Raw genomic sequence first — 11197 nt, forward strand, 5'->3', positions numbered from 1 at the left:
TAAGATTAAGAGAGTGACATCTACTCCAACCGTTCATCCATAAAGATTGACATAGATCTAATGAATTACCTGTGTACACAATGTTAGCCATTGGTTCCCAGGAATTGTATTTATTTTATATACCCAGTTTAAGTTACCTTGAAAAATATAAACAGGCATAAAATAGCACCTCTGGAGGTTTTTTGTTAGCAAAAACAATACAAATTAAAAATTTTAATTTTTAAACAATTTTGGATCTTCTGGGCGCACCCATATTACAGAAAATTGTACGCAATCGTTTTAACTGTATGGAAAAAGGTAATAAGATTTCAATTCTACTGTGCAATATAACTATTTGGTATTTTCAGTAGAATAAGTGTTATAAGTTCTTAAAAGTAAAAACTAATAAAAAACTAACAAGAGACAAACTGAAACTGAAAAGGTTTAAGATAACCTAACTCTTAGCCAATGTTGCAAAACAATTAATTAAAAACTCCAAAATAAACAATTATAGGGTATAACTTTGTGAACATTCTCAAAATAAAGTACACCACAACTTATATCGTAAAACGTGTTGTTACGTGATGTTCCATAGTAATTGATTTGTATCAGCTGCTACAGTATGGTAGTGTTTATAGTAAACTAGTAGTTATCAGCAGCTTTGTAAACAATTTTGTACGCTTCGCACGTGTATGAGTACTTTTAGTAGTATGAGTGATTTATGTTTAGCTTGCCTTGTTGCCACAGTCCAAGAAAATATGTCAAATATCAACTATGACAAAAACAAAAAACTAATAGCGGAGTAAATTACAAAAGACATAGATAATTTATGGAGATATCAAACATATATTTATGGTGATTGTAATTTACTGCAGTTTTAGTATGTTTATTGTGCCATAGTTGATTTTGCCTTGTTTCCCCGATCAAGAATACAATATATTTATTTATTTATTTTATTTACATGCAACAATACAGGTTACACACCCAATTACATTGTGCATGTTTAAATCAAGATGACATGCAATAATATTCACACATTCAAATATAATCCAGTCCAGTCCAGTGTTCCGCCAAAATAGTTCCCATTAAATAGATAATTAAGCCTAAAGATAAATAACAGATACATATATATATGTATCTGTTATTTATCTTTAGGCTTAATTATATATAACAACATAACTATAATAAAATTATAAACAAAATAACAACAGTAATAAATAATCATAAATATTAACAAAGTCAAGATAAGCCATAACAGTGCGCGCGCGCGTGTGTAATTAAAAGTATAAACATCTGAATAAAAATATTGTAGTGTAGTATATTTGTTAAATATGTACATGTAAGGTATTAGATAGTCTAGCTCAGTTTATATCCCTTTGACAAAGTCTTTTGTATTGATTAATATTATGTAAAAATATATCAACCTCCCCAGGCAAAGAATTATGTAATCTCATCATTGTATTACATGATGAGTATATGTGTATGTATACTCATGAGATGATGTGTATATACATACACAGGTTTGAGGCAACTAAGAAGGGTTTCATAACAGTCTTTAAATTTTTAGTAGAAGTTAATTGGTAACTTTGTCTTTGATATTTGCTTCACATTATGATCAAGTACTGCATATTTAATATTTACTAAAATGTACTTACTATTAACAGTATATTTTGATTAAAACTTTTAGTTTTCTCATCTAAGTATTTACTTACTTTGTTCTTAACGGCAGTTGCAGAAAAGGTTAAAATAAAATAAGAAGTGTCACTATCAAGCTTACTCTACGTTTTCAAGACTATAAATATAAACAAATATAAAATAATGGTTAAATTCATTTAAAATATGGTTGTACTGTCATAAAATAATGTTTATAAAAGAACAGTTAATTACATTTAACAGACTCTTTTAATTGATAACATTAGTTTGTTGTAATAAAACTTCAGAGATAAAGATTGGATTTTTCACAACTTTAGAGACCAATGGGACCATAGCCCAGAGGGATTTTCAAAATTGGAATACGCTGTGTATTAAAACAGAACCCTTAGAATGTCCATGTAAAATTTCAGTACAATCTGTTAAGTTGTTTTTACGTTATTGAATAATATATACACACACACACACACACACAAAGACGCCATTATATTTTTATATAATAGTACAGATATAAATTGTGTTTTTGTAAAAAATCATTACTTTTTTATAAAATTTATATGTGATTTTTTTTCAATTAGTTTAGATCGGTATAAAGTATAAACTATTTTATACAAATATTGACTGGAGTTTTTAACTTCGGGTACCAAGTCAAAATAAAGTAAAGAAACAACAACAAAATTTAAAACACTGAAAACTTTTTACATGGTTAATTTTTATTGTATTCATAACTAATTACAATTTAATTATATTTTATTCTCACAGTATAAATGCATTGAATGTAATACCAAGATTGTTTTACAGTTTTCTTCATCTCAGAAGTGCTCAGTATGAAATAGACCACTCTTTGACATCAGAGCTCCGCCCCACTGCCTTTTAAATTTTAATCTTAATCTTAGAATAATAGCAACTAGAATTATGTGTTACTTAAATTCTTTTGATACCCTAATTATTGTAAAAAAAATCCCAGTAAAGGATTTCCGAAGTTACCTTATTGATAGTTATTAACGTTTTAGCGAGACCCATGAAATCGCAAACTGCTAGGTTTTCATTTCCATAGATCCAGGGTGTACAAAATGTCCTTAATAGCTTAAATATTTGCAATATGCTGCTCTTTAAACGAAGACCAAGGTTTTTTGATGATGTTACAGTTCGAAACCATGAATTGCAAAATTGATTACGATGGGGCGGGATAGGAGCGGTGGTGGAAACTTCTCTCAAAGCACTTACCATAGTGATATTTCGGGACAATGCCCTTCCCGGTAGCTACATAACAGTACAAGACAATACTTTGTTGAAGCTGCGAATACTATGACCATAAAAAAACTAGCTTTTTACAACATTATTATATTATTTGTGGAAACTAAAAATACTATTTGGAATTAACATTGATTTAACACAAAAGTAGTGTAACGCAAAATAGTTTCTAAATATACACCTTAAGGAATAACTGATCACAAATACAACCATTCATTTACAATAATTTTACTTCACAAATATCACTTGTGACAGAGTAGCCTACATATCATGTGTTGGTTTAGTTGCCTGGAAGATACAAGTCACCCACCATTACACAGTACACCAAAGCAAAAATTTATGAAACATAATTTTTTTAGGATAGCAGTTAGTTTTCAAAAATGTTTTAAATAGCATTAATTCAAACTGTTGACAAAAACCTCAGCTTTTGGATAAGATGTGAATGATCAGTTTTGCTTCAGTTCACCTTCCTGTTAAGTGCAGCATCTGAAATCTGATACTGTTGCAGATTTGACTCCTGAAAGCTGGAGCCAAGTGCGTCTGAAGGGATCAAAAATAGTCGTTGATGAAGAACGAAGAAGCTCAAAATGAACCCCTCCCCCCATCATCATCATTTCGACATCAGAGATACCCAGACTACAAAAAGTAATGGATTCTAGGTGAAGAGGTCTCATCCGGTGTACAATTGAGCTAACCTCAAAATCCGCATTGAATCAGCCCTTCCCACCATAGCTGTGTTATGTATTGGATAAGATTACACCTTGGAAATCAGCCTGCACCAAATTAAGAAACTACAACCCAACAAAATACAGTGGCAAACCACTCACCTTAGTATGGTCCATCTGTTCCAATTGACAGTCCATCAGCTGTTTGTTGTACAAGGCCCTGGCCAGAGCGCCGCGGGGGCGAAACATACTCCGGAAGTTTGCGGTTTGACTACCTTCACAGTCGCAGTGCTCACAGGACCTGATAGGGAAACTTTGCTGCAAACCTGAGTCGAAATAGGTCATCACTGTTAGAAGGAACAAAGGTACTGATGCTGCCACTAAAACACTTGCTTCCACAATCATTTAACCAGAACAGACCTGTAACAGAGAAATTTACAATATTATATGATACTTTTTGATTATATGGAAATCAAAGAGATTTCCAGAATACTCTTTGTAAATAATAACTAAAGCAGTCTATATTTCAGTATTCAATCATTGACATTCAGAGATTCTCAAATATATTCTGATCGTCCCAAAGTTCTCTTCTCCCCAGCTTAACTTTTGAACAGTTGAGAATTTTCAAAATTTTCACATGGGGATGTTTTTGACACACTTTCAAACTATCCCCCTCCCACCCAAAACGGTAAAATTTGAAATGGAATGAATCATTGAATAACACCTCAAACTAAAGTTCTTGATAAGACAAACCTGTGAACGAAACTGTGAACACCAATTTCTAACAACTTTTATCAAAATGAGTACTATTTGAACACGATAGTACTCATGCAATCTTAATCAATTGCACTTAATTGTTTCCCACTCAACATTTTCGGGAGAGGGGTCAATTTTGAAATTCGCCCAAAACTTCTTTGAGTGATTTTATTACATATCCTCAATGAAGACTTGAAAGTTTTCAAATGTTTGAGATGAGACTTTCAGGATATCAATTATTTTAAGAAGAATACAAATTTGAGATGAAAAGGGGATTTCAGTATTAGCTATATTGATAAGTTACTATTTCCATTTTCAAAAGTCAAATTCCATCCTTTCAACTTCCAAAGATGACTCTGGTTCCTTAAGATATCTGTCATGTAAGAGAATAGAGCTGGCATCAAGTGACACAAGGAGTATGATTATAAAACATCCCAACCTCAAATCATCTTCAAAATCTGATCTCTGAGTCTGAATTTATCTGACAAAACCACCAGTTCTAGTCTAATGTAAATTGCACTGTCTTAAAATCATAGAATATGACTATTTATTATAAAATAATTCTGAAGTTTTATGTGGTCTACAAAAGAGGCTATGATCTATGTCATACTGACATGCATTGAGTGATTTGCATAGCATGAAGGTATCCATATATGGGTATCCATATATAACCAGCTGTTGATGCTGGCTTTACCTTAAAAGTACAATATCATGCTGCATTGTCATCAGACATTATCATTTGGCATAGAATTCATTTGCCCTACACCACAGAGGATTTCAGTTGCCTCAGACCACAGTGAAATTCAGTCGTCTTAGGCCACAGCAAACTTTCAGTTATATCAAAACCACAATGAACTTCAATTATATCAAAACCACAGAAAAATTCAGTTGTCTCAGACTTAAATCAAACTTCAGTCATATCAAACCACAGAGCAATTCATCTCAGACCACAATGAAATTCAGCCATCTAAGACAGACTACAGCGAAATTCAGCCATCTCAGACCAAAGCGGAATTCAACCATCTCAGAACACAGTGGAATTCAGTCATTTCAAACCCCAAAATTCTTAATAAGTTTGGATCTTACATCTTGCCTTTGAGGGAGGAATCATCATTATGGTTCTTGAGGCAGACATGTGGATTTTAGTTGGTGGAACAAGATAACCATCATACATGTGTGAGGCTGTGTAAGTTAAAATACTCCATCCATCATACTCTGGGAACTGGACAAATGAAAAGGGATCAGAGTTAAATATACAATAATAAACCTTTTAACATTTTTTTATAGATTTCATTAGTACAATATACATTACGAATTCATCAACAGGTATTTGTTGGTTAAGGTAAGTGAATTAAAGAATTGAAACCAAATTTACATATGTTTTTAACTACCTTGGTTTTATATTAAGTTTTATATGTGATCAATTAATATTGTTTAAAACTCTATTGAATAATACATTTTTTGTTAGAAAATCTTTGTCTTTTAATAGTAAATTAAGATTAGTTTTGGCACTTTTATATATTTCAAAATGTTCTAAAGCCGACAACAGCTGACTTTTTTGCATGTGTGTAAAATTTCAAGATTGTTTTCGATGTTTGTGGTCAGAATATTTTGAATTTGATTAAATACCATTCAAATAACACCAGCCATACATACAAAAACAACGAAAACAATCTTGACATTTTACACACATGCAAAAAAGTCAGCTATTGTCCACTTTAGAACATTTTGAAATTTATAAAAGTGCCAAAATTAATCCTAATTTACTAATAAAATACAAAGATTTTCTAATACAAAATGTATTAATCAATAGACTTTTTAAATGATATTAACTGATCAGATATAAAACTAAATACAAAAATATAGTCACCTAAGTAGTTAAAAACATATGACAATTTGGTTTCAATTATTTATTTAATTCATTTACCTTAACCTACAAGTACCTGATGATGAATTCAAATTCAAAATGTACATTGTACAAATCAAATCTATAAAAAAGTGTTAAAATTTTTATTACTGTATATTTACATCAAAACACTTTTTGTCGCTAAATCTAATATGGATCAAAGTTGTTGATACTACCAGCACCCTTACTTATTCATTTTACACTATATTCCTATTAACACTCCATTTTGATAATCCTTTCCCTTTTCTTTCCATGGCAATGTCACAAATATCATTTTATTTTTATGTAAAGAGAGCAAGACACTTATTTTATTAACTGCACACCTGACACTATCGACATCTTAACTCTATACTGGAGAATCTTCACTACACATAACAGCTTATGATGCAGAAATGAGTCTGCCGCAGTCAAAGTGATGAACCAGAAATTTTAGGTCTATTAATGGTACTTGCTTCGTTAAATATCTTTTCTGCACTAAAAACACACATGTATTCACTTAATAAAGTATTGGGTTATCTGTTTCCTGTGTTCTACAAAGGATTTCATTTACTAGTAAACTCAGCTTATTTATAGAATAGAAAGCTGATTTAGTCACTGATTTGCAATTATTAAATCTAATTATTAAATATAAATAAAGAATAAAAAAGTATTAACTGACGGTATTGATGTGAATGGTAATATATGTCCGTGAACGAGATGATCCTCAGCCCACACCATACTATGGCCTGATAGAATACAGAACATACCATGGGAGGGCAAAACCTCCTTCACAATCAAAATGTTGTCTGAAAAACATGTTAAGAAAAAACCAGAATCTTAAGAAACATATTTTATCCTAATTTGTATTTGTGGATTTTGCTTGACTTTAAATTTGTCTCCAATTCTAAGAGAAAAATGCTGCACAACTGAAGATAGCAACTATATTGTATTGAAGGTTTTAGTTACATAGAATAATGTCAAGTATTTAAAAAAATATATATACTTCAACTAACAAAAAAGTGAGTCCCTCTTCTCATTGATAAACAACAACAATTATTTCAATAATTATGAATTTGTGACTATGTACATAATCCAGATGCAAAATTTGAATCAACTTTACACGTGAATTTTATGAATAATTATCACCTAGAACTAATTTGTAGGAGACAATTTGCAACGATACTGTTAATAGTTGATAAGAATTAAAATCAGTTTCTATATGTCTATGAATGACATATAAAATCACTACACTGAAGAGATTGTAAGTCACTCCAACATCTAAATTAGGACCAATTTGATTGACAAGCAGGTGGGTTTGACTGTGCTTGACTGTATTTGCATTGTCTAAACGTCAGCTAGCTGTTCCCAGTCTAATTGTGCACCTCTATGATAAGTCTGATGAGTTGTTCACGTTGACTGGAAGTTGTCGATATGACCACACCCGAAGTGAAAAATGAAAATCGGCTTTGACAAATATTGAGCACTGATTCCAGGTGATCCACAGTCTAAATCAAACTGTAAGTCCCTTAGTGTCATGGACACTGCACATTGATCAATGACACTTTCTAAAATTGAAGTTACTTCAAGAGAATTCACTTCGGTCTGGTTGCGCTTGCCAATATTCCCTACACTGAGTATGGCAAAAACCCATATTAAATTACTTTCATCTGGAAATCCTGGAGCGACACATCACTAACCACAAATGTCGTGATATTGGAATAAAGAGTTGTTTTGAGGCTCCCGGAGTGTTAAAGGCCTGAGAACGATAATAGATTGTTTTTAATGCCCTCTACCTTAAAATATATGAAACACAAAAGGCATGTGAATGTTGAGTTTAGCTCCGATTAACCTTCCTCTTAATGCAACATCTGGAATCTGAAATTGTCAACAGACTGGACAGCAAGAGTCCAGAGTCTGGAGTCATATTCAACTGAAGAGATCCAAAAAAATTCAACTGTTGACACAATCGTTGGATCTCTTCAGACGAACATGACTCCAGATTTCAGGAGTCAAGTCTATGACAGTGTCAGATTCCAAACGCTGCACTAAGACGAAAGTGAATTGAAGCTAAATTCAACGTTCATAAAGAATTAACCCTTCCTACTACTACTATAGTTACGTTATGTGTACAAAAGGCATGTATTAGATGTACTCCCTAAAAGATTAAACTTTCAATATAACAAGATTTACATTAAAATCAACCAAGTAGAACATTAAATTGAGGATGATCTCCCTCTTCATAATTCTTATACAATTTCCGAAGCCAGCTCCTTCACTCTACAATACACAAATGATAGTAAAACAAGTTTCTTTGACGGGTCCTGCTATTACACCTGATTAATGATTAAGAGACTTTTAATGAACCACAGGGTATACACTAAAATATTCTTCCTATTGTATGACATAAATACAAAGGCTAGAATTTCTCCTTCTTCGGTAAACCTCGTTACCTATCTCAGTAATTTGAAAGTAAAGACATCAGAAAGACGTTAATATTAGAGAGTTAACATGGTGTGCTGCGTCAAAGGTGGTGTCAACTTAATAGAGAATGAACACATTGTAAAATAGTGTGATTCAAGATAGACACAGATTCTGCACAAGCGATGGCTTTGAATTACTGATCGTAAGTATGGGCCACACAGCATGTATCAGAAATTAGAACATCACAGAAGATGGCTTTATGAACAATTAGATGTACCTTTAAGTAACAACAAGAATGGAACTGTATTCAGCTGATTAATTGTTGTTTTGTATGTACCTTCAATATTAAGGTACGGTATACATGTCAAATTTTGTCTAACCTTGTCTTCCAAAGAAGAAGAGAACTGATATTTTGTTAATCATTCAATAGCTCCCAACTAATGATAAATGAAGATGCTAGCTGTTATTACTGTTCATGTGTACAGCCGTAGACAGGAGTGAACACGTTATGAACATATAATATATTAGACTCTAATAAAACACCACGAAAATGCAAACCTCTTGCAGCTGATTTCTGAAAGGCTATATTGTTGCATTCGATGCAAGAATTTATCAACCATTTATAAACTGTGGTTCCAAAGATCACAATGTGATCGATTAGCTATTTTACACAAACGTGTTCGCTTGAGTTATCAAAGTGGCTAAGCTATTCAACAATTTAGATCTAAATCTGATTAAAACTGACACAAAACTGCTAGGCCTAAACAAATTCGTTTAGCTCTACTGTTTGTCATAACAATAATATTATCCATTAAGCTACTGGTACTTGAATTACGTGTAGGCCTACAGACTAGAATATAAATTACAAATACAAACTATCTGCAGTCATGAGAATTAATACCTTACCATTATGATGTAAGAATGGCATAGTAGCCTACTGCACTGAAATGTGGTATAATTCATATGATGAATAGTATTGACAATTTAATTGACATTGATATAAAGCTGACAAAACATCACCCACATAATTTAATTCAACTTGATTAAAACATAACCTGGCCTAATTGCAATTTATACATCAACGAAGAGCCGACTTAAAATTACCCATAAATTCCATCCATGGAAAGAACAAGTATCCCGACCTTGTTCGTAACTGAATCCTAACCTAGTTCCTGAACTAATCTCTATTATCAAAATCCGTCCCAGATTTTGGGACTACTATAAATATGTGATTCTGAATGCTTATCTCTTATATGAAAAATGCTTTTTATCACTTACATTAAGAGGACAAGGTTGAACACGCATTAAAGGAAATAATTCACACCTGATGTATCACTAAGTACGCAAAACGACTTCTGGAAAAAGTGAGTAAAGAAAAATTTGAGATACTAGCAGTTAAAATAATTATTTGAGTTGTAACCTGAAATAGAACTATGTAAAGTTCATAGCCCTAGGCTAATGCAAGAGTAAAAATGTTGATATTGCATTTTAATTGGTCTCTAGAACAATCTAATCCCTACTAGCTTATTTTATGTTGATTTAATCTTTAAATACTTCATATTAACATTACAATCGTCCCACTAAAAAACAAAAACTAATGAGTAACCTCAAGAACAAGTAGCTTGCCCAAACATAACCTCAACTGCAGGTGTAAATAAAACTATATTTCAATCACTATCTGTTAATATAAATATTTAATACGTTTCTTAAATTGAGGTTGTGATTTTCACCAATAATTATGTAAGCTTTAACGTTCTATAAAATAATAAAAACTACATATAACCTACAAATGGATTATCAACATCATATTAATTGTTCACACTGACTAACTCAAACTCACATTATTCTCTGGGAATTTCACTTGAATAGGAGTGAATTATTTCAAGTTACTTTATTTTCTTTTATTTTGCACAAAACAATCACAATGAAGTATCGCACTTTTAATCAATAACATTCATAACACTTATGACGTTTGTTGTAATAAAGGGAAATAAACAAACCAGCCAAACGTAAAATCAGCTGACTCTTCGTTTGTATAAGATCAGCTGTCCACTGTTTAAACTATGTAGCCAACATACACAAAAATAAAAAAAATAAATAAATAACATGAATTTGTTTGAATGGCGTTTATTTATGTAGAAACTAAATGATCAGATACTAGTACAACTAGAATTCTAATAATTATTTATAACAAGTCAAATTTAAAATTGTGTTATGCCACCGCGATGTATTAGTATTTATTTACTTTGTTAGCACTAAATTAATTATAGTATTCAATCGTAACACAGAAGTTTAACATGTAGTAAATATCTGAAATCATACATATGACATCTAAACCCCTTTTAAACGTTGACTGTAATACACTACACATACAAACTGAATCGAAACACAATGTGCATCCTTGTTAAAATACTAACAATAACTACTAGCACATTGATTAGCGAAAAAATTACAAAATTAACTAGTATATTTTTTACATGTGTTAACAAATCTAAGTATGTACATATTAGTATAGTGTAGGATTAATATTGCATTTTGTACCTAATAAAAGCCGCTATTGATGGAGAAGTAATATCTAAATCGAACA

General features: G+C 31.6%; 1 protein-coding gene across 3 annotated transcripts in view; it reads right to left on the reverse strand.

Moving 5' to 3' along the window:
- The window catches only part of LOC124353626 (protein-L-histidine N-pros-methyltransferase), a 257555-nt gene extending 246897 nt beyond the window's left edge, over positions 1-10658 (reverse strand). For 2 of the 3 annotated variants that reach the window (XM_046803550.1, XM_046803551.1), the window contains exons 1-2: positions 10451-10657; positions 3711-3968 (exon numbers count right to left, since the gene is read on the reverse strand). In XM_046803550.1, the coding sequence (XP_046659506.1) occupies positions 3711-3953 (243 nt within the window). In that variant the 5' untranslated portion in view covers positions 3954-3968; positions 10451-10657. Of the gene's footprint in view, positions 1-3710; positions 3969-10397 lie in introns of all 3 variants that reach the window. The other variant, XM_046803552.1, reaches the window with a different exon arrangement.
- Between the last annotated feature and the right edge of the window lie 539 nt (positions 10659-11197).

Source organism: Homalodisca vitripennis, chromosome 2 (assembly GCF_021130785.1).
Source record: "Homalodisca vitripennis isolate AUS2020 chromosome 2, UT_GWSS_2.1, whole genome shotgun sequence".
Taxonomy (NCBI): Eukaryota; Metazoa; Arthropoda; class Insecta; order Hemiptera; family Cicadellidae; genus Homalodisca; species Homalodisca vitripennis.